The sequence below is a fragment of the Mus caroli genome, chromosome 7, assembly GCF_900094665.2.
Source record: "Mus caroli chromosome 7, CAROLI_EIJ_v1.1, whole genome shotgun sequence".
Lineage (NCBI taxonomy): Eukaryota > Metazoa > Chordata > Mammalia > Rodentia > Muridae > Mus > Mus caroli.
This window is the reverse complement of record NC_034576.1, coordinates 78,385,869-78,409,789: the sequence shown is the minus strand read 5'-3', so window position 1 is coordinate 78,409,789 and position 23,921 is coordinate 78,385,869. Positions and strand designations below refer to the sequence as shown.

Here is a 23,921-nt window from a genome sequence, read left to right as displayed (position 1 = left end):
CTGGAGCTTGCTCTGTAGAGGAGGCTGTCCTTGAACTCAGAGATCTATCTGATTCACCTCCCTAATGCTTGGATTAAAAGTGTGCACCACACTCATGGCTCTGATTTCTTATTAAAAACAGAAAATCATTAACTCAATATAGACTATCAAATCATAATTCTTAAAAGTAAGAATGATCTCTTTGTAGTTTTAAATATCTCCTCTACTCTAAAGCCATGATGATGCTGTGAAAAGCATTTAAGATGAAGAATAGGACTTGGGAGGCAGAGGCAGGCGGATTTCTGAGTTTGAGGCCAGCCTGGTCTACAGAGTGAGTTCCAGGACAGCCAGAGCTACACAGAGAAACCTTTTCATAAAAAAAAAAAAAAAAAAAAAAAAAAAAAGAAAAGAAAAAAAAAAGAAAAAAGAAAAAAAGAAAAAAAAGATGCAGAACAGAGTTATACGAGTTTTACAGGATTCATCAAGTTGCAAGTGATCCAAGCCTTCCATGACTTTTTTCTTAATCAACGTGTATTTCTGAGAGCCTTTAAAGTCATAAGGTTCTTTGACTTTGAGATTTAGTAAGTCCAGTTTATTTTTGGAGAACAACTTTCTTCTTTAACACTTGTTGAAACGTTTCAGTTTTATAAGTTTGATTATGAATCATGTTCTCCCTACAAAAGTAATTTTCACTTAGGGCCTACTGTAAGCTCAAGTTATGACATCTGATGTATGGGAGCTCGGGCTGCCCTGCAGGCAGTGACTTGTCGTCCTTCACTGTGTGCGCTTCATATAGTTCATAATGTTAGTTCATGATGAAGCACTTTTACCAGAGAGAGCAATAAACATTTGCAAGGGTTTTAGATACTATCTATTGAGAAAGGCACTTAATAATTTGTTCCCCTGAAGAACAACCTAGTATCATGCACAATCATTTGAGGTTCATGAAAATGTCAGAAGTTAAGATCAAAACTTCCCCTAAAATATGGAATTAAAGGATACATCTGAAAATGATAAAGCAGGAAGATGACTATTTTGCCTTTCTCATACATATTCTGCCAATAGATAAAAGCATATTTACAAATGTCTCTTTTTATGAGAAATTAACAATAAAAGAATCACACTTCTGATTTTTAGACTTTTTTTTTAAACAATGGAAAAAAATGAGCAATAGCTCTACAAAAGAAGTCTTTAAAACGAAGCAATTGAGCATGTTTTAAAATAAATGACTTCTTATTAGCTTCATTTTTTACTTGATAATAATTATCAAGCAATTCAAAAATAGGTATCAGTTTATGCTAGATTGCTTTCTAAAAATACTACCAGGATATGTGCAGATTTCTTTTAGCTGGGCAGTGGTGGCACACACCTTTAATCCCAGCACTTGGGAGGCAGAGGCAGACGGATTTCTGAGTTTGAGGCCAGCCTAGTCTACAGAGTGAGTTCCAGGACAGCCAGGACTGCACAGAGAAACCCTGTCTCGAACCTCCCCCCACCAATTACTACCAGGTGGCCAGCTAACAAAAATCTTTCTTTATATTGTTCAAGAATGCACTGAAAATATTTTAGAACCTATGTGTGAGCAAGTACAAACATATTCTGGCTATTCTTGTTTTCTTTTTTGCTTTTTAAAAAAAAGATTTATTTTATTTATGAGTACACTGTAGCTGTCTTCAGATACACCAGAAGAGAGCATTGGATCCCATTACAGATGGTTGTGAGCCACCATGTGGTTGTGGGATTTGAACTCAGGACCTCTGGAAGAGCAGTCAGTGCTCTTAAGCACTGAGCCATCTCTCCAGCCCTATTCTTCTTTTCTTTTCCTTTCTGGAGACAGAAGAAAAGTATCCCCCAAGGTCCATTATTTATATATAACATAGAAAAAGCTCCTGAATTCTCCTAGAAAAAAGTTAAGTGTGTGTGTGTATATATTATAAATTTAGAAAAAGAGACTTAGTTTAGATTAAAGAAACTATTTCCTGTTAGGTGGACAAAGCATCTATATTTCATTTGCTTGCATCTGAAATAAATGTCTAAAAATGTGGTCCAATCATGGTAACCAGATGAGATGCTTGTTAGTACATGCTCAGAAGATGACATGGTTAGTTCCATTCAGTGAACTCTGTACCTTCTCCTATGAATGGGAGGTCTCCTGACAACATGCCCAAGAGCTTGCATTGAACTGAAAATGAATGACGGAAGAGGTCAGTAATGGAGATGAATCATGACACACAAATGCTTTTGTAAAACAGAGGTCACACTGAGAAGACACACAAACCCAAAGACAACCAGCACAACAGGGAGGAGACCGAAAGACTGGCACGATACAAATATCAGGACCCCGAATGCCTGACAAAAAGGTTGTTTTTTATTACTTGGTGCTCCAAGTAGCTAACTAGTTATCTAAATATGGAGATTAGTGTAAGTTATAAAAGTAAATGGGCCAGAAAAAAGTGCCATCAAAACATTAAAAGGGGTTACCTTCAGGCTTTAAAATTTAGGTAACAAAATATACACTAAAAGTATATGAATTAGTCAAACTAATATAATGGTAAATCTAACTATTATTCCACTGCATCTCAAGGTATTAAGACAGTACTAGATAATCCTCTACCCTAAGCTCAAACAGGCACGATAGATGGACTTAAAATACAAATAGGTAACAAGCATAAGATCCTCATGTAACCCTCCATGGTCTTTAAATCTGGCTTCAATTTCTTCATTTGAGCTACATAATTCAAATATATATACCTCTGCAATCAGTCATCACAAACAGATCGATAATGAGTCATGTAGAAATATAATGAGTTATGTAGATATTTATAAAATAAATCCCCATTCTCTGATCAGTCCTTCATTATCTAAGACAAGGATATCTTATCAAGAAGTGACTTGGGCTTCAGGGAGTAATCTCTGCCCTTATGGTCATGCCTCAGGCCCAGATGAAGGTTTGAAAAGAAAACTACATGTAAACAACTGGGAAGGAAAGTGGTTAGAAATTATTATTTTTTTTATATAACTTCAGATTTCAAAAATATATAGACAGAGCATAACAAGATGAAGAACATTTTGTTTTTTTAAGATTACCATCCTAATTTCATGGAAGAATATGGGATTGTACAATGACTTGACTGTGACTAGAAATTTTAGATTCTATTGTAGAGGATACAAAGTGTCTGCAACAGTCTTATTACACAACTATGGGGAAAGTAATACTTGAACCACAGAGAAGATTAAAAAATGGTGTAAGACTATGAAAAAGTCTGAAAAAAATGGCAAGCCAGTGAAGTAAGAGTCTGATTCTGCGCCCTGTGAAGGCAGGGATTACTGTCTTGTTTATATCTGTTTCTCCAGAACCTAGGACACTGCCAAACATTAAAAAAAATAAAAAATAAAAAAAGAAGCTTAATCTGTGCTGGCTGATTAAAAGAATAAATAAAGGTCTGGAAACTGGCTCCGTAGGATCTATTTTTTCAAAGGACCTGGCTTTGATTCCCAGCATTGATATGGTGCTTCACCATATGGTTGCAGTTATAGATATTCCAGTTCTAGAGAATATGATGCTCTCTTATGGTATCCTTGGGCTATATAGCCATAATATAATGAGGAAAAAAAGCCTTCCGGATAATCATATTATTTATAACAACTGTTTTAAATCAACTATTAGTAGCTGAATATGATAACTCCTGTCTACAACGTCAGCACTTCAAGGACTCAGCGAGGGCAAAGCATGTTGAGTTCATGGCCAGCTTGTACTCCATCCATCCATCCAGACCTTATTCCAAAAATCAGTCAAAAACAAAAGCAAACAAAACCCCTAAACAATAAGCAGTACCCTGTTTTACTGGCTGAGAGCATCTCTTAGGCAGGTAAAGTGGCCCTGGGGCAAGTACACCTTGCAGTACTTGATCTATAAAATTAAACAGACAGATCACTAGCCAACTTAAGGTCTAATGCTGTGATCACTTGCAAATATCCCTAAACTGTATGACACATAGAAAAATACCAACAATTTGCGTGTGTGTCATGAGTCTTGTGATCTCTTGAGAATTACACATTGATAACTAATATATCAAATTTCTGTATTAGAAACATATGGCTTTGATTCTCAAGGGACATCAAAGCACATTGATGTGTTAAGACTGTAAGATTTCATATTTACTTAATTAAAAATTAAACAGACTTCTTTCTTCCAGATTCAAGAACTTCACTGATTAATCCGGTAAGAATAAGCATTATCCTTTACTAATATTCACTATATGACAGAAATAGCTACACTATCAAAAATATATTGAAAAGAAGTATTCTGAAGATGAGAAAATTAAATCTTACACTGCTCAAGTAGCTGCGCATCATCTACACTGAGGTTATGGAGTTGGAGTAAGAGTGCACATCTGCCTGGTTTCATTTGGGTTACCTTTCTTCTACCACAGTGTCTCCTAATTTTTTTTTTTTTTAAACCAGTAAGTAACAATGCTAAATCAGATACTTCTGAAAAGAGAACAAACAGCGAGTTATGGAATGCACAGGTCCCTGTCTTACCTCCGCTGGTTCATTTCTGCATCGCTGGCTGCGTTCTTCCCAGGTCCCCAGCTGTGCCTCCGGAAAGGAGAAAGAGAACGCATGGAGCTCCTCAGAAAAGAGCAGTTGGCAGGCACTTCAGTGATGCTGTCCATCTCCTCCTCTTCCATTTCACCAGAGCCAGCAGGCTCACTCTCACCCTCTCGACTCTCAGGTCCCACTCCAGGGCTGAAAAAGCCATTGGCACTTTGATGATTTCTGGATCGGCTTAACTTTGAAGTCTGAGGAAGGGACACGTCACTGCCATGAGAAGAATGTCGATCCAGGGAAGCTGTGTCATCTGTGGAAGAACTGGATCCTGTTGTATCACAAAGTAACTGCTCTTCTTCAGGCTGTAACAGGGAGAGAGAGAGAGAGAGCACACAGGGTTGAAACCAACAAGCCAAGCAGATATTCTGTTCTATCAGACCCAGCCAATGCCTCGTAGTTGATTGGATACAAGCAAGAGTAATAATCCACTTCAAGCTGATTTTTAAAAAAAACCATCCATGACCACAATTAGATTCTCAGTCCTCTGGCTTCCAATAGGGCAGTGGTCCTTAACCTGTGGGTTGTGACCCCCTTGGCAAATGTCTATCCCCCAAAATATTAATATTACAATTCTTAACAGTAGCAAAATTATAGTTATGGAGTAGCAATGGAAATAATGTTATGGTTGGGGCCACCACAACATAAGGAACTGTATTGAAGGGTCACAGCGTTAGGAAGGATGAGAACCACTACAACAGAGGAATGTTCTAGATCTCTCTCATTTTACTAAAGGCACTAGACTATATAGAAGGCACACTAATTTTTGTTTTTAATGGGGAAAAACAATTCTTAGTTTAGTTCTTTCAATTCACCATCAACTGAAATGAAGAAAACCATTAAGTCTCTAGGGTTTCTGCTTTATGAACCTCCAAGCTCTTAGACTAGGCTTCCAAAAGGTGTAACTGAAACAAGCCAGCCTACAGAGCTGCGTTAAGGTAGAGAATTTACCACTCCAAAGCCAAGTATGACTGTCCTTTACTTGTGAAAGCTGCCTAATAGTTTCCATGCCACCAGAAGTCTGCCACATAACATAAAGAACACTCTGCTTCCGAGTTTACTGAGAATGCGTTGTGTGCTCCAAAGTCAAATTACACAAAACAATGCAGAGAATACCATTCTTAATAAGGTGATAGAGCTCCTTCTTCCCTGGCTAACCTCTAGTACCTAATTATGGAGAACTTGTCTTAGTAGCTTGGCTTCTTAGCTTACTGAGAAACACTAAATGCCACGATATGAGGACTGAGGGAAAGACTAGCTCCATTTCGTATTACATTCTGGCTTCACATTAGACAAGAAACAGGGAAATAGGTAAAGGCATGCAGAATTTTTTTTCCCTTTTCACAATACATTCCTTAGTAAGACATCTGGTGATATTAAGGAGAATCTTTAAAGCAGGCTCTCACTATATATCCCTGTTTGTCCTGGAACTCACCATAGATCTGACTGGCCTTAAACTCACAAAGTTTAAACTCAGGAGAGTGCCTCTACCTCCTGAGTACTGGGATTAAAGGTGGCACCGAGTCCAAACTTTGGTGCAGTGCTTTAAGATGACTAATCAAAGGAGAAGTAACTTGTTCTTTAACCTCCACAAATATACCATGGCACGATTTGAATAAATAAAATGTAATGAAAAGGTGAAGACATATGTCTTTTTTTTTTTAAGAGAAAGGTCAAAACTCACAAGAAATAATGAGTTCTTTTAACTTTGAAATGGAAAACAGCTCTGAACTTGGAGTCTTTTAAAAAAGGCCTACAACACTTGTAGCCCAAAGCATACTACCACCTACTATAGAAGGCACCTTTCTACCTTTTGGGCTTCAGCTTACCTTCACTCTGAAAAATTCAATTTCCTAGACTGCTTTGTAAATACAGTGTGAGATGAATGGAGAGAAAAAACACTGATAGATCAGAAAACGTAGGTCCCAGATTATCGAAGAGCCCTGCCGTGCTACAGTTAACAGCAGAATCCAGACTTGAATCCATGCTACTTTGATTCAAACAGTACTACTGTGCTATTTCAGTTGCCTTTTGAAAAACCTAATGAGAGCAAGATCTTGATATTAGTATCGAAGAGTCCCTTTACTACTTTAAGAGGCAAAATAAAACTACCTCGTTATGCAAATTCTAGTGTGCTAGATGTATTGTTTTAAAATAAAATTATTGGTGGAACATAATGGTACACACCCTGTAATCCTAGCCTGTGGAGGGTAAAGCAGGGTGATCCGGAATTTCAGGATAGCCTGGGTTAAAACACAGGGAGGAGCAACAGTTCTGAGTTAAATTCTATTTATCACATTCTTTTTAAGACAGCAGTTCCTAGTATGGAAATGACTCCTGTTCAGAATAACAGGTACATTTTTATTTGGTACCTAGTCTAAAAAGGATATTTCTTAAAGAAATAAAACAGTTCCACACACCAACTTACTCTTTGTGTGTGTGTGTGTGTGTGTGTTGCATGCACATCTGGGAACTGGATTTTGGGCCTTACAAGCGCCAGGCCTGCACTCTACCCATGAACTATATTCCCAGACTCAAATCTAAAGCTCTTAAAACAAGTCAAAAGTCAAACTTTTAACACAAGTATGTATGTATGTATGTATCTATCTATCTATCTATCTATCTATCTATCTATCTATCTAACACAGGTATAAATATTAAAACAAAATGAGAACACCTTGTGGCCTGTTAATATATATACCCTCATCTCTCTAAACATTTTTTTATTTTATGTGTATGTGTATCTTACCTGCATGTATGTGTGTATACAACATGCATGCCCGGTGCCCATGGGAGCCAGAAAAGGGCAACAGATCCCTCGGGACTGAAGTTAAAGATGGTTGTGAGCAAACATGCGGGTGCTAGGAATTGAACCCAGGTCTTCTGGAAGAGCAGTTAATGTTCCTAACCATAGAGCCGTCTTACTCCCACACACATTTTTTAAAAAGGCAAAAACTTGACTAGAATACATCCTTAACACAGACTCTTTCCACAGAGATCGATGTGATGACAACATTTCCTGAAGTTTACTTATTCTAACTTTGCTCTCACCGAGACATAACCTCTAACATTTTAGAGGTGAGAAAACAGGTTAACTCAAGACTAATTTTGCGGGGCTGGCGAGATGGCTCAGTGGTTAAGAGCACCGACTGCTCTTCTGAAGGTCCTGAGTTCAAATCCCAGCAACCACATGGTGGCTCATAACCATCCGCAATGAGATCTGATGCCCTCTTCTGGTGTGTCTGAAGACAGCTACAGTGTACTTACATATAATAAATAAATAAATCTTTAAAAAAAGACTAATTTTACCAGTCAGCTGCCAGAACTAGGTGTTCCCACCTCCCTTTTAAAGCTCTTTAGATGACTCTAAAGAGAGCTAGGATTGAATCCTCCGAAATAAATAAAGCTGTTGTTAAAGTTAGAAATATAATACTGGGCTGAGAAGCACCTGAAAAAATGTTCAACATCCTTAATCATCAGGGAAATGCGAATCAAAACAACCCTGAGATTCCACCTCACACCAGCCAGAATGGTTAAGATAAAAAATTCTGGTGACAGCAGATGCTGGCGAGGATGTAGAGAAAGAGGAACACTCCTCCATTGTTGGTGGAATTGCAAGCTTGTACAACCACTCTGGAAATCAGTCTGGCAGTTCCTCAGAAAATTGGACATAGTACTACCAGAGGATCTCGCAATCCTGGACATATATCAGAAGATGTTCCAACCGGTAAGAAGGACACATGCTCCACTATGTTCATAGCAGCCCTATTTGTAATATCCAGAAGCTGGAAAGAACCCAGATGCCCTTCAACAGAGGAATGGATACAGAAAATGTGGTACATTTACACAATGGAGTACTACTCAGCTATTAAAAAGAATGAATTTATGAAATTCCTAGCCAAATGGATGGACCTGGAGGGCATCATCCTGAGTGAGGTAACCCAATCACAAAAGAACTCACATGATATGTACTCACTGATAAGTGGATATTAGCCCAGAAACTTAGAATACTCAAGATATAAGATACAATTTGCAAAACACATGAAACTCAAGAATAACGAAGATGAAAGTGTGGGCACTTTGCCCATTCATAGAATTGGGAACAAAACACCCAGGGAAGGAGTTACAGAGACAAAGTTTGCAGCTGAGACGAAAGGATGGACCATCTAGAGACTGCCATACCCGGGGATCCATCCCATAATCAGCCTCCAAACGCTGACACCATTACACACACTAGCAAGATTTTGCTGAAAGGACCCAGATATAGCTGTCTCTTGTGAGGCTATGCCGGGGCCTAGCAAACACAGAAGTGGATGCTCACAGTCAGCTATTGGATGGATCACAGGGCCCCCGGCCCCCAATGGAGGAGCTAGAAAAAGTAACCAAGGAGCTAAAGGGGTCTGCAACCCTATAGGTGGAACAACAATATGAACTAACCAGTACCCCCTGGAGCTCGTGTCTCTAGCTGCATATGTATCAGAAGATGGCCTAGTCGGCCATCAGTGGAAAGAGAGGCCCATTGGTCTTGCAAACTTTATATGCCTCAGTACAGGGGAATGCCAGGGCCAAGAAGTGGGAGTGGGTGGGTAGGAGAGTTGAGGGGAGGGTATGGGGAACTTTTGGGGTAGCATTGGAAATGTAAATGAAGAAAATACCTAATTAAAATAAGATTAAAAAAGTATTGCTTTAATAAAAATATTGAATGCCACAAAAAAGAAATATAATACTGAGAAATGTCTTAATCTTGAAAATAAAAGCCCCAAATTACAAATCTTTAAAGCAAAACATCAAAAGAGGGAGCAGAGAAGCAACCGGGAAGGACACACAAAGCAGTAAGCTGAATAAGAATCTATTAAATTATACTTCATCGAATTAGAAATCTTAGCTAACCAAGACATTTTTACATAAATGAATAGGCAAATGGTATAAGAGAAGGTGTTTGCAAATCATGAATCTAATAAAGGAACAGTATCCAGGATTTATATCATCCACTCCTCGGTAACAACAAATAACCCAATTATTTTAATGGGCAAAGATATGAACAGATGCTCTTTTCAGGAAGACACACGAGTTGCCAATGGACATGTGAAAATCTGCTTAATATCACTAGTTGTCAGGAAATACAAATCAAAACCATAATGAGATAATACTGCATAGATACCAGAAACAGTAACAGTGAAAACAACTGTTTGTTACTAAGGATGTAGAGTAACTGAGATTCTCATACATCACTAGTGAGAACACCAGAGAGAGAGATGGCCAGTCTGTGAGACAGCTTGTCTCTTGGATGACTACGAATTACAAACCTCACTCCCAGGGTTGTAAAGGAGAAACAATATTCTTCACATTTATATGCCATTTATGTGACATTATATATGGCATTTATATGAGAATCTCAATCAGAGAAAAATCTTTGATGGGGAATATTTTTTGTTCCTTCTGGAGGGTTGGTCATTGAGAAGGGATGCCTTGTAAAGAGACTTTCCATGGCTATACTTATATAGCTTATGTGTTCATGCAGCTCCAGTTTACAAAAGTAGTGGCTGTGTTTATCAAAAAACGACCAAGCTAGGTGGTGGTGGTGTGCGTGGTTAATTTCAGCACTCAGAAGGTAGAAGAAGGCAGATTTTGAGGTCAGCCTGGTCTACAGAACAAGTTCCAGAACAGTCTGGTCTATCCAGAAAAACCATGTCTTAAAAAACCGACTGACCAACCGACCAACCAACCATCAACCAAAGCCAGACAGTGGCAGTGCATGCCTTTAATTCCAGCACTTCTAGCAACTAGAGGCGGAGGCAGGTGAATCTCTGTGAGTTCTAAGACAGCCTTGTCTACAGAGCAGGTTCTAGGATAGGCTACACAAAATGGCTCTGTCTTGAAAAATCAGAAACAAATGAATTTTTAGGGTTTATATACAAATTATACATATATTTAAATACTGATTCTAAGAATTTACACCTGTGTACGGAAATATCTGTAATTTGTTTTGAAATATATCATCAAGTTTAGGAAGACTGGTGTAAACAGAACACACTTATGTAGTAAGTAAACATAATAAAAAAAATGATGGCAGCTGGAAGATAAATGGATGGGTGCTCCCTGCAAAATTCAACAGTCCTATTTTTTTCCTGTACTTTTATAATACAGTATTTAGGGGGGAAATACCTGTTTAGTTCTCTTAGAAAGCTATACTATCTATATCTGTATCTATAGAAAGATAAACACTATATTGCTAAACACAAGAAAGACAAAACTACCACAAATTTTATAGTTACTATAGCTAAAGGAATCATGTTTAATACTGCCAATAAATAGCCTTTCATTTATTCAGCTAGTATTTATTATTTATATTATACATAAGACATACTACTGCCTTGAAAAACAACTAATATTTTAAACACTCACGACATGCCCCAAATCATGTTATGTTTTTATGTAGAGTATTCTACCTAAGACTCTTAAGTCCTGAATCAGTTATTATTTTATGATTACATACTTTCTTCTCAGATAGTTCCAAAAAGAATTGCAGGATTTCATCTCAGTTTAAAAACAAAGTATAAATTTATGCTGCTGATCTAAAAGTGACCCTAGGAACAGGCAAATATTTGTAAGAATAAACATAAAGCTCTCAACACTCACCAAAGAGTCACATTTCCCAGGAGGCGCGTGTTGTTACAGAGACCTCCGAAGGGCTAAGGATAAAGAAACAGCTACAGGAAGTGAGCTAACGCACTACTCACAGTTCACAGGAAAGCATGTGGCTTGCCTAAAGATTCCCTCCAAACCCCAGAAGACTGAAAGAGAGGAACTTAAGGCCTTGGGAAGACACAAAGTAACTGACGCTGCACAGCACACACTATGAGAATGGCCAGAGAAGAATGACTTTAGGAAAGCAGAATCGAGGGTCTGTCTACCAACTGGTTTTTAGAGCCATACTGAAGAAACTGAAAGTAAAGCAACAAAATAGGGAAGAACTGTTAGAGTCAGGCCTCAATGCAAATCTCAGTTTTCCTCAGTCATTCCGTTATTTTACACAAACTTGTTTACCAGTTGTCTTAGGGTTTCTATTGCTTTGACAGAATATCCTTCCGCAGGGGCCATGCTAATCTTCTTTGTTCAAATGACTCTAGTCTGGATCAAGTTGACATAAAACTAGCCAGCACACCAATCAAAACCTCTGTTCCTTGTATGGTATGAGGGACCAAAAAAAAAAAAATTCTGGTTGCTGGACTTATGAAATGAGATAAACATATATAGAAATATTCAGGTGAATGAGTGCCTTGTCAATATTATTAAGTAGGCTTTAATTTTATCAACACTAGGAAAATTAGTTATTCCAAGGACTCTTGGTCATCCCCACCCCCACCCTGACCTGGTCCCAGGCCATCTGGACATTCCCATGCACTCACGAGGAGGTGAAAGTTCATTCACCCTGCCTGGCTTTTCTCTAAAGCACTGAAGAGTTTACAATGTAGGTGGAAGTTTGTCTGAGTTACAGGCTTCAGCTTTAAAAACAGTTGTTGTCTATTCTCCCTGGGAAAAAATGTGCAGTATCTAGCAAAGGTCCCTTTTATAAATTTTCTTCTGCACAGAGAGGGTGTAATACCAGTAACATACTGTTCACATGCTATATATCTAAGAGATAGGCAAGCAAGTATTTCCTGAAGGAAGATTATTCAACTTAAAAACAAAAGTTATGCTGGAGAGATGGCTCAGCAGTTAAGAATGTCTGTTGCTCTTCCAAAGAACCTGAGTTCAGTTCTCAGAATGAATGTTGGTAGCTTATACAATAATGTCAGCTCTAAGGGACTCAACGCCTGCTTCTGGCCTCCATGCGCACCCCCCCAACACATACTTAAACATAAAAATAAATCTAAAAAATCTTTTTACTATTAGTTAGACAAGCACACATAATTGCTTGATAATTTTAATACTATTTATTATGCAGCTACAGGCATTATGAGCTAACTTTAGGGCTAGAATCTTTAACCTGACTTTTCCATGAGCAGTGAGGCACATAATTTAAAAAATGCATTTGTGATGGGTTTAGGAACAGAAGGAAGGGAAAGAAGAGAGGAAGGCAGGCAGGTAAAACAAAAACCATTGGTTTTTCTCTTCCTATATAGCTTCAAAGGCAACCTTCCCTTCTTCAATCCTGTGAGACTTGGCTGGATGACTACATCAAGCTCGCAGTCCTTCTACCCTAGCCTCCCGAGTGCTGGATCACAGGCATGTGACACCATGCATAGCCAGCAAGTGACAAGACAGAAATTCCAAGGTTTCGCCATAATCTTTCCAAGGTCCTTCAGAAGACTGCCAAAGGAAGAGGGCAGAGAGCGTTAGAGAGGGACAAATGGAAGATGGGCGCTGAGGGACAAAGAGAGAAGATCAGAATTCTTGAATATTATGATAACATTTCTATACCATATCAGTTAAGACTCGGGAGTAACACACTCACTGATTTGGATAGCTGAATCACCCACTAACAAAGCTGCTCTCAGCATTGCTTCAAAGTTATGAAACAAGCAAGACACTTCTTCACAGCTGCTACCACAGCTTTGCCCCTTTGGTCCTTACTATTAGGAAAAGCACTTGTGGCATGTAACTGAGTACAGCATGACCTGCCCTCTGTGCTGTGGGAAAGGCATCTGCTGCAAACAGAAACAAACCCAAGCTCCCAACCTCCATCTTCCCTAGCTCTTCACTAGAGAAAAAGGTCAAGTTCTCTACCATAGATCTAGAAAGTCCCAATTAAGCAGTCTGGAAGAAAGATGACTTCATCAGGCTTAGCTGTAAGTTTCAGGCATCCACACATTAATCAGAATAACTCTATGGTTAGTTTATGTATATGACATCATATGGTCTGAGCTGTGGTCCTTTCCTAACCACTGAAGGGTGTTCACTGTCATCTGACTTAGTTCATTCTAAAGGAACTCCCACGTCTTTTGACTTTAGTGCAAGCTTAAACTCATGTAACCAGCTATGATTTTTCAGAAAATAAATCTAATAAATGTGGCCAATGCCCTTTTCTAAGCCCTGGCAATACGGACTTCCCTTCTTTAAACAGAACACTTGCGTGCCTCTGTGAGTGATCTAGCTAGGTTGTCTGTTGCAGCTTAGAAAGAGAAGGGAGGAACAAAGCAAAAAAGTAGGTAAGGCAAAATAAGGCCCCTGAAGTCACTCTGAAGTCAGAATACATGGCCTACCTGGATCACAGCTCACTAGCTAGAGTCATATATGACATCGAGCCCAAGGGGAAAAATCACAGTAAAAGAGGGGTAAAGTGAGGCCAGAGAAAACAAGACGAGGAGAAGGTTCATCCAGTACCTTTGAGAAGATGATGCTGTCCATTTCATCACTGGGTGAGTGAAAGAGGTCAGAGTCACTCCCTGACACTCTCTGGAGCATGCCTTCTTTTGAGGCACACTCCGTGCCCAGTCCAACATCTATGAAGCTTCTGCATTCTGAAAAAGAACATTTATTTAACCAATAGCTATTTTTTTTAATTTACTTTCTGTTTCATACCAATATTCAGTCATTTTTTTTTAATTGTTCACCTACCTCTTTGCTTTCCCAGCCTTTCTTCCATTTTAGATATTTACAAAGTTAGAAAAGACATGGTCTAATGAGGAGCTTTTAGGTATATTAATGGATATAGTTATTTTTTCTCTTAGGCATTTGGCTAGGTCCTAGGAAGATCTTTAGCGTGTGCTTGCAGAATGGGTTATTCACAATCTTGTGGTATAAATGAATATATTAAGAGATAATTTCATTGCAGAATTATGTAAGGAATACCATAACAAGTGAGGCAGGACCTTTGAGTTAATCTTAAATCTGTTAGCCACAATTATGAATTTAGTGGATAATTTCAGAATGTTTGTTCAATGGAAATAGTATGGCTTCTTCAAAGGACCTTAAATGATAGGTATTCTAGCCACCCCCTACCCTCCATTCTATACAGTGCACAAAAACTACAGTCGGTGGGGTCGTGATATTTCTATTCCTGCCCCTTTTACTACTTGGAAAACTCTAAAAATCTTCATATTGTAATTGAGGGTATCTGGGGGTGCTGGCTAAAAGGAAAGGCTGTCACAGCCACGATGCTGAGCTGCTACAGGGCCAGAGGGTAAGCTAAAGACTCTGCCGAAACTCCAGCCTAGAAAAGTCTTAAAGTATCCAGAGATTCAGCTCTGCTACAAGGACCTCACCCCCACACTAAAGCCAAGCTAGCACAAGGCTGTAAACCGAGTCTGGGATAAGAAGAGGGTTAGTGTGTGACATTAAACTGGCTGTTTGGAGGAAAGACAAAATATGGAGGGGAAAAAGGAAGGGAGAGACTATAAACCATTACAACCGTGCCATGACCTTCATGGGATGTAGGGATCCCTAAAGACAAACTTAATGTACACTCATGTCACATATGCTGAGATATTTTCAAAAGAAGCAGAATCCTTACTGTCTTCCTACACTCACTTCTTAATGAATGAAGTGCAATATAGTAAAACCAGAGTGAAGGACACTGATTTTAGAATGTTTATATTCATCTCGCTTAAAAGAAAAATTCCAGGTAATTAACCCTGTAGGTCTTCACTCCTATACCATTAAAATGGAACAATCGGTAAAACTCTATAAAGAGTCACACTGACAGTTAACAGCACTAGAAATGTAATAACTGGATATCTGGCATGTAGCATAATACAGGTATGTGATACATATGCTTAAATAAAGTTCAGGCTTCACTAATCCTTAATATATAGCCAAACTATTTGTTCTGGGGTGTTACAGTGTAAAGAGGTGTTTTAACAATTTGCACAATGATGACCTGACAAAGATTACAACAGAAATCCAGTTCCTTAAAGGAATAAATTGAGCCATTATTTCTAGAAGTCCTTCTGTATTATGAATGCTCAAATTTCAAGCCTTCACTCAATAATTACATGGCAGAAGTTTTCACTCTGGGGTGGCTACTTACACTTTCAGAAAAGTCGCTGATAGCTAAAGGAACTAAAACACGGGTGTGGGTACACTTTTACTTCCAGCACCTTTGCATCTATAGGCCCCAAATATAATCATAGCATAATATTCTTAAACAGCACTCTCAAGAAGTGTGAAAAATACTGAAGAAAACACATTCAACATTTGTTTTCAATACTTCCTTTTTAATACAGTCAGTGTTGAGAACTGTAAACAGAGTTTTCGTTGGTAAAGCAGACTGGAGAACTCAAAAATGTAAAGAATTATTGCTCATTTAGCAGTACAGAGCCAGCACAGCAGTGAGCTCAGAGACACCCACTCACCTTGATGTCTGTGTAACACCCTCTGTGAGGCAGCCTAGTAACACTTTACATATAGAAGACAGTGGAACCCAGACACTGGGAAATAGATCTTATGTCAGAATTGGCTGAACATGGGGTCAAGTTAGGACTCCTAACTAGTGTTATTGTCAGGCAAGATCTTAACTCTATTTGTTATTACTAATATATCATGGACATGTAACAAAAGACTTCTGACAATTCTGTCTATGCGGGATAACAGGTGTGTTAAAGATTCTAGTAGATGCCCATGTTGCATCCTAACCCTGACCCACTAAGGCCAAGACCGAGGCCTCATGCATTTTCAAAGCTCTCTTGCCCAGACGATTCCAGTATATATATATCTGTAAATGAGATTTCTTGGAACGGAGCTGTATCTGCACAGACTGCAGTGACATGGGGAAGTTGGAATGCTGTAGGTCCCGTGATTGATGACCTTGTCTGGGTTAGCTTTAGCCCCTGGAATAACCATTCCTTGCCCCCCTCTAGGTTGGAACTAGTATTGTTTGACTAACAGACTAACTCTTTTGGAATCTACACATAGCAGACCACTACCTTCCACCAATCTCAAAGTTAAAAAACATCATCAGATGGCATCTGGGACTCACAGCAGAGCACCACCCTTCTTGTAGTAGCTGCCTCTCTGATGTTTCCATCAATGTATGCAAAAGGTGTCTTGTTTTATAGCTTTCCATGTTTTACTGCTGTAAAAACTTTATGAAACTGCTTCTCTATTGGAACATGGAATGTGGGATATCCTGAATCCATGTTCCTGAGCTATGGATACTCAAGTTTGGCTCTAGAATAAACTACCTCTTATTCCACTTAAAGTAAGAGCTACAGTTTCTGTTTTTGCATCAATACAGTCAAAATTAAGAACCACAGATTTGGTCTTAGCAGTGTGTATTTATACTATTATACCACTGGATTCCCTTACAAATGATTAACGACTCATAGCCTCATAATTAATAAAATTAATATTAATTCCTAAAATAAAATTATGGAAAACTCTTGTGCCTTTATCTCAATTGTGAAGTCATATGCTTATAAAACGAAACCACAAACATGTCTTCTTCTAGTTTGCTGCTTAGTATACTTAAGAATGGCAGGTCACAACATCAAATTATTTCTTGTAGAGCAGGACTATGAACACGCAGCATACCTGAGCTCTGTTTGGAAGCTAAGAGAGATGCTGCTTCAGGGCAGGGCTCTATGGCACACCAGCTTTCTCGGTTGATCTGGAAGACACAAATAATTTGTTTCAGACAATAAGGAAAACTTCATAGCTCCAGAAAAATTTATTTATTATTCCCTCTGTTATTATTTTAATGCAAAGTAGGTAAAGTTATGCCAGGAAAGAAAACAAAACTCTACTGTAATAAAAATAAGGCAGTCTACACTCAGTTGAAAGCTCTGAAAAGACTGTCAGTAAAAATGGCATGCAAAATCAATGGGAAAAGATCAACAAAAGGCAAGCCATAGTTCAGACCAAGGGTGAAATAAAGAAATTAACAAATAAAAAGAGAAAATACTAAAATACTTATTTGGTGTTGTAACTTGCAATTTTGAAAAGTACATAGAGAATTTTAAAAATATAAAATGATTCCTATTTAAGAATAACTTTACATCAGGTGCCATGTTAAGAATTCAGTACTTGAGGGGTGAGAAGAACACAACATCTGCCCCAACACCAGAAGTAACTGGGACCAGGGGTACCCAGGTACCCAGGAACTTTGCCCAACCAGTGGCATGGGTTGCTTCCTGTCTGGGCGGGTGCCCTGAGCAGACCTTGGGTTCGAACTCTGCAGCCGGTCCCACAACACCCAGAGTAAGCTCCACTCCCAGGCACTCTAACACACTTAGTATCATAAGATCAGAGGTGAGGACACAACATCTGCCCCAACACCAGAAGTAACTGGGACCAGGGGTACCCAGGTACCCAGGAACTTTGCCCAACCAGTGGCATGGGTTGCTTCCTGTCTGGGCGGGTGCCCTGAGCAGACCTTGGGTTCGAACTCTGCAGCCGGTCCCACAACACCCAGAGTAAGCTCCACTCCCAGGCACTCTAACACACTTAGTATCATAAGATCAGAGGTGAGGACACAACATCTGCCCCAACATCGGAAGTAACTGGGACCAGCGGGACCTGGGAACCTTCCAGTCTGGGCTGGTGCCCTTAGCAGACCTTTAGCCCAAACCCTGCAGCCCGTCCCACAACACCCAGAGGAAGCTCTACCTCTAGGCACTCTAACATGCTCAGGATCATAGGATCAGATGTGCTCTGAGCAGACTTTGGGCGCAAACTCAGCAGCCAGTATTATAACACCCAGAATAAGCACCATTCCCAGGTGCTCTAACATGCCCAGGATCCCAGGATCCTAGGATCCCCAGGAGCTTGGTCACACCAGAATCTCAGGGTCTCAGAGGCAGCTTTACAATCGCAGGAGCTCTGACACATCCAGGATGATCTTAGGATCACAGGATTCCAGAATCACAAGATCACAGAGACAGCTGGACTCCGAGGAGTTCTGACACAACCAGGAGCACAGGAAGGACAGGCTCCAGTCAGATATAGCAAGGGCAGGCAGCGCTAGAGATAACCAGATAGCGGGAGGTAAGCATAAGAACATAAGCAACAGAAACCAAGGTTACTTGGCATCATCAGGACCCAATTCACCCATCATAGCAAGCCCTGGATATACCACCACACCGGAAAAGCAAGATTTGGATCTAAAATCACTTTTCATGATGAAGAAAAAGGGCTTTAAGAAGGACATTAAAAAAAAATTAAAAAAAAAAAGGACATAAATAATTCCCTTAAGGAAATACAGGAGAACACAGCTAAACAGCTAGAAGCCCTTAAAGATGAAACACAAAAATCCCTTAAAGAATTATAGGAAAACAAAATCAAACAGGTGAAGGAAATGAACAAAACCTTCCAAGATCTAAAAATGGAAATAGAAACAATAAAGAAATCACAAAGGGAGATAACCTTGGAGTTAGAAAACCTAGGAAAGAGATCAGGATGCGAACATCACCAACAGAATAAGAGATAGAAGACAGAATCTCAGGGGCAGAAGACACCATAGAAAACATTGACAGAACAGTCAAAGAAAATGCAAAATGCAAAGAGCTAACCCAAAATATCCAGGAAATCCAGTACACAATGAGAAAACCAAACCTAAGGAGAGAGTGAAGATTCCCAACTTAAAGGGCCAGTAAATATCTTCAACAAAATTACAGAAGAAAACTTCCCTAACCTAAAGAAAGAAATGTGCATGAACATACAAGAAGCCTACAGAACTCCAAATAGACTGGAACAGAAAAGAAATTCTTCCTGTTACATAATAATCAAAACACCAAATGCACAAAACAAAGAAAGAATATTAACAGTAGTAAGGGAAAATGTCAAGTAACATATAAAGGCAGGCCTATCAGAATTACACCAGACTTCTCACCAGAGACTATGAAAGCTAGAAGATCCTGGGTAGATGCCATACAGACCTTAAGAGAACACAAATGCCAGCCAAAGCTACTATACCCAATAGAACTCTCAATTACCATAGATGGAGAAAACAAGATATTGCATGATAAAACCAAATTTACACAGTATCTTCCCATGAATCCAGACCTACAAAATATCTTCCCACGAATCCAGACCTACAAAAGATAATAGATGAAAAACACAAACACAAGGAGGGAAACTACACCCTAGAAAAAGAAAGAAAGTAATCTTTCAACAAACCCAAAGGAAGATAGACACACAACCATAATTCTACCTCTAACAGAAAAAATAAGAGGAAATAACAATCACCTTTCCTTAATATCTCTTAACATCAATGGACTCAATCCCCCCAAAAGACATAGACTAACAGACTGGATATGTAATCAGGACCCAGCATTTTGCTGCATACAGGAAACACACCTCAGTGACAAAGGCAAACACTACCTCAGAGTAAAAGGTAGGGAAACAGTTTTCCAAGCAAATGGTCTGAAGAAACAAGCTGGAGTAGCCATTCTAATATGGAATAAAATCAACTTTCAACCAAAAGTTATCAAAAAAAAGTTATCAAACCATAACTTGGTCAAGGAAGAAATAAAGACATTAAAGGCTTTTTAGAATTTAATGATAATGAAAATGAAGACACATCATACCAAAACTTATGGGAAACAATGAAAGCAGTGCTAAGAGGAAAACTCATAGCTCTAAGTGCCTCCAAAAAGAAAATGAAGAGAGCTTACATTAGCAGCTTGACAGCACATCTGAAAGCTCTAGAACAAAAAGCAGCAAATTCACCCAAGAGGAGTAGCCAGCAGGAAATAATCAAACTCGGGGCTGAAATCAACCAAATAGGAATAAAAAAGAACTATACAAAGAATCAACAAACCAGGAGCTGATTTTCTTTTGAGAAAATCAGCAAGATAGATAAACCCTTAGCCAGATTAACCAGAGTGCATAGAGACTGTATCCAAATTAATAAAATTAGAAATGAAAAGGGAGACATAACAACAAAATATATCTTAAAATAATTATTCTGTTTGTTGAATATTAACAGTTGAAAATATTAAAATCATGTTCTACAAACATCATGGGAATATCATTGATAATTTTTTTACTGCTTGTTAGCATTTTCTTAATGTTTAACTTTAAAGAGTTTTTGCTATTTTGAAATTTTTAAAATATGCTTACTGATAATTTCTCTCTTAGAAACACTGATAATCTTTTCTACTTAAACTGATTGACTGACAATGCACACAGATATATAGTGCGTTTTAAATACTCTCACTATGTCACGTGGTATCATATAAAGGCTTCTAAATATATTTTTTAACGATTCATTTTTAATATTTTATGCTTTTTTACTATGTTTAGCTCCCAAAGAATACTTTGTATGTTTTGAAACAATTTAGTATTCAACATTAGATTTAGGATCCTCAGTTAGTGATAGTATTAAATATTTATTGATGATATTTTTAGGGTATGAAAGGATATGAATATAAAAGTTGAACAAATTTTTATGAATTACTTGATTCTCAAAATAATCAATATTATTAAATATATTTGATGTATAAAATGCATCTAAATAATAAGAAATTTAAGGATAAAAAAAAAGAATTTAGCACTCATTTTCTCATCAAACGTTCATAATAGCTACAAGAAGTTTATATTGCTCTATTAACAGAAGAAGGCAGGCTCTGAAGGGCAAAACACAGCAGGAACAGCACTGGGAGTGAGTGTGCAAGATTTGAGAATGCAAATCCATTCTGCTTAGCTGCCTTATCCTTACAACTTCTTAGCTTAATTGTTTAAGTAGTATGTGCTTTTAATTAACATCAAATATTCATCTCTGTTTTCACTGACAGAACAAGTACATGCAAGGATCTAGAAAACTTCAGAGACACCCGAAGATCCTGACTAACTGACACACAGAACATGCGGCAGGCAGAGTACTTTTTTCTTTTCTTCTCGTCTTTCCTTTCCTTTTTCCTTTTTCCTTTTTCCCTTCCTTCCTTCCTTCCTTCCTTCCTTCCTTCCTTCCTTCCTTCCTTCCAGATTTATTTATTTATTATTATATGCAAGTACACTGTAGCTGTCTTCAGACACCCTAGAAGAGGATGTCAGATCTCACTATGGATGGTCATGAGCCACCATGTGGTTGCTGGAATTTGAACTCAGGACCTTCAGAAGAGCAGTCAGTGCTCTTAACCACTGAGCTATCTCTCCAGTCCAGCAGGGTACTTTCTTAACAAGTGCACTTAAGATGTTCATATGTGGGCTGGTGAGATGGCTCAGCAGGTAAGAGTACTGACTGCTCTTCCAAAGGTCTTGAGTTCAAATCCCATCAACAACATGGTGGCTCACAACCACTTGTAATGAGATCTGATGCCCTCTTCTGGAGTGTCTGAGGACAGCCACAGTGTACTTATCTATAATAATAAATAAATCTTTAAAAAAAAAAAGAAAAAGAGAAAGATGTTCATATGCTATATACAAGACAACTCTAAAGAAAGTAAAACTTCTGCATATTTAACAGGATTAAAATCACAAAGAGTTTGCTTCTCTAACCACAACACTGCTAAACCAGAAACCCAAATCAAAAGACTGGAACCCCACATAAACTTTAAAAAAGAAAAGAGAAAACGTTTTTTACAAATAAAATACTAAGCAACCCATCCGTCATCTAAGAAATGTTAAAAGAAAATATGTTGAACTGAATACAAATTAAAACTTCCAAATAAAAATCTGTGGGAAAGCAGTAACTGCAGCACTTAGAACAAAAATGTAACATTTTAGAATGCTTCACGAAAAAGGTTCCAGGAGGAAGGTAAACACTAACCCAGACACAAACCCTTGGGCTGATAATGGCATTCTGCCTACAGGGCATGCTAATGTATGGTAGCATAGTTTGTGGGAGTAAGTGCTCAACAGCATGTGATGTGAATGAAGGGCCACTCCATGAGATAGAACCAATGCCTGACACTGCTTGGGCAACCAAGCACCTGAGACCAGACAGTCCAGGGACCTAGGGTAAAACCAAAAGTGACAGCTGGATGGCGGTGGCCCACACCTTTAATTCCAGTACTTGGGAGGCAGAGCAGGCAGATGCATCTCTGTGAGTTCCAGTCTACAGAGTGAGTTTCAGGACGGCAAGGGCTACACAGTAAAACCTTGTCTTGAAAAAACAAACAAACAATCAAATGGTAACAACAACATGGCTCCTAATGATATTCTGCTATACTCATAGATAAGTGCCTTATCCAGCCATCACCAGAGGCTTCCTCTTGTAGCAAATTGGGACTAATACAGAGACCCACAGCCAGACATGAAACAGGGAGTAAGAGCGCTTAGAACACTCAGCTCCAAAAGAGATGTCTCCACCAGATTCCTCACATAAGGGTTCAGGGAACTTGAAGAGTGTGTAAGAGACAGATAACAAAATATCAAGGCCTTCTAGATACAACAGTGCTGGCATACAAATGCTCCCACAGAGACTGGGGCAGAATGTGCAAGGCCTTCACAGGTCTGTACCAAATGGAGTCCTAGAGCTAAATGAAGCAGATACATGCCCCCATCCCAGAAGCTATCTCTAATTGATAACCATTTGCAAATGAAAACTTAGTTTCCTCCAAGAAAGTCTCACTGGGGAAAAAGACCACTCTTAAAGGTAGGTTGCATGTCCAGCAGCAGATGGCCAGCAGAAAATGTGCACAATGGCATTTTTCGAGGTCCCTTGTCTCATAGTGGAATTCACAAATTTTTCCATTAAAATTTGTTTTATTATTTATTATTTTTATTTTATTTATATGTATCTTTTTCTCTTTTTTTTTTTTTTTACCCTATAGGTCTTGTGGCTATATGTTATGATTTCCAGTTTAGTGTTTTCATAGGGTTTTGGAATGTGCAGATGATGGGTCTGTGTGTCTATATTCTTGTATTTTCTCTTGGGCTCTTTCCCTTCTGTTTGCTTTGGCCTATTCCATCCAGTTGTATCTTTTTACATTTTGTATCTTTGTACAATAAGATACATTTTTGTTGTATCTTATTATTATCATGTAGGAACATATTTTTTTTTTCTTTTTTAAAATATTTTTGTTTCTTTTTTCAATACTTGATTATCCTGGAACTTACTCTGTAGGCCTTGAGCTCAGAGATGCACCTGCCTCTACCTCATTAATGCTGGGATTAAAGGCTACTACCAGAGGATTGGATCTAGAGGGGAGGTGAGGAAGAGATATTGTAATTAGAATATATTATGTAAGAGAAAAATCTACTTCCAATAACGGGGAAAAAATCAAGACAGTACATTAATTCAAAACCTCCAACAAAACAAAACAAAACAAAACCCTAGAATGGACAGAAATGAGTGATTCAGAAAGCAGGACATTACCAAGGCATTTCCCTGGTGACCTACTTCCTTCAACAAGGAACTGTCTTAATAGGTGAGTGAGAAAAAGAAAATACCAATGTGTGGTGAATATGTAAAGATACAAAACCTCATATCCATTAAGAAATCACAAATG

At 38.5% G+C, this 23,921-nt stretch overlaps 1 protein-coding gene across 8 annotated transcripts in view; it reads right to left on the bottom strand.

The window, feature by feature from the left end:
- Positions 1–23,921, bottom strand: part of Akap13 (A-kinase anchoring protein 13) — a 279,862-nt gene that overhangs the window by 72,762 nt on the left and 183,179 nt on the right. For 5 of the 8 annotated variants that reach the window (XM_029479044.1, XM_029479045.1, XM_029479047.1 and 2 more), the window contains exons 9-12: positions 17,062–17,137; positions 13,915–14,051; positions 4,522–4,892; positions 2,108–2,161 (exon numbers count right to left, since the gene is read on the bottom strand). In XM_029479044.1, coding sequence (XP_029334904.1) covers positions 2,108–2,161; positions 4,522–4,892; positions 13,915–14,051; positions 17,062–17,137 — 638 coding nt within the window. The remainder of the gene's footprint in view (positions 1–2,107; positions 2,162–4,521; positions 4,893–13,914; positions 14,052–17,061; positions 17,138–23,921) is intronic. The other 3 variants (XM_029479049.1, XM_029479051.1, XM_029479052.1) reach the window with 1 other exon arrangement.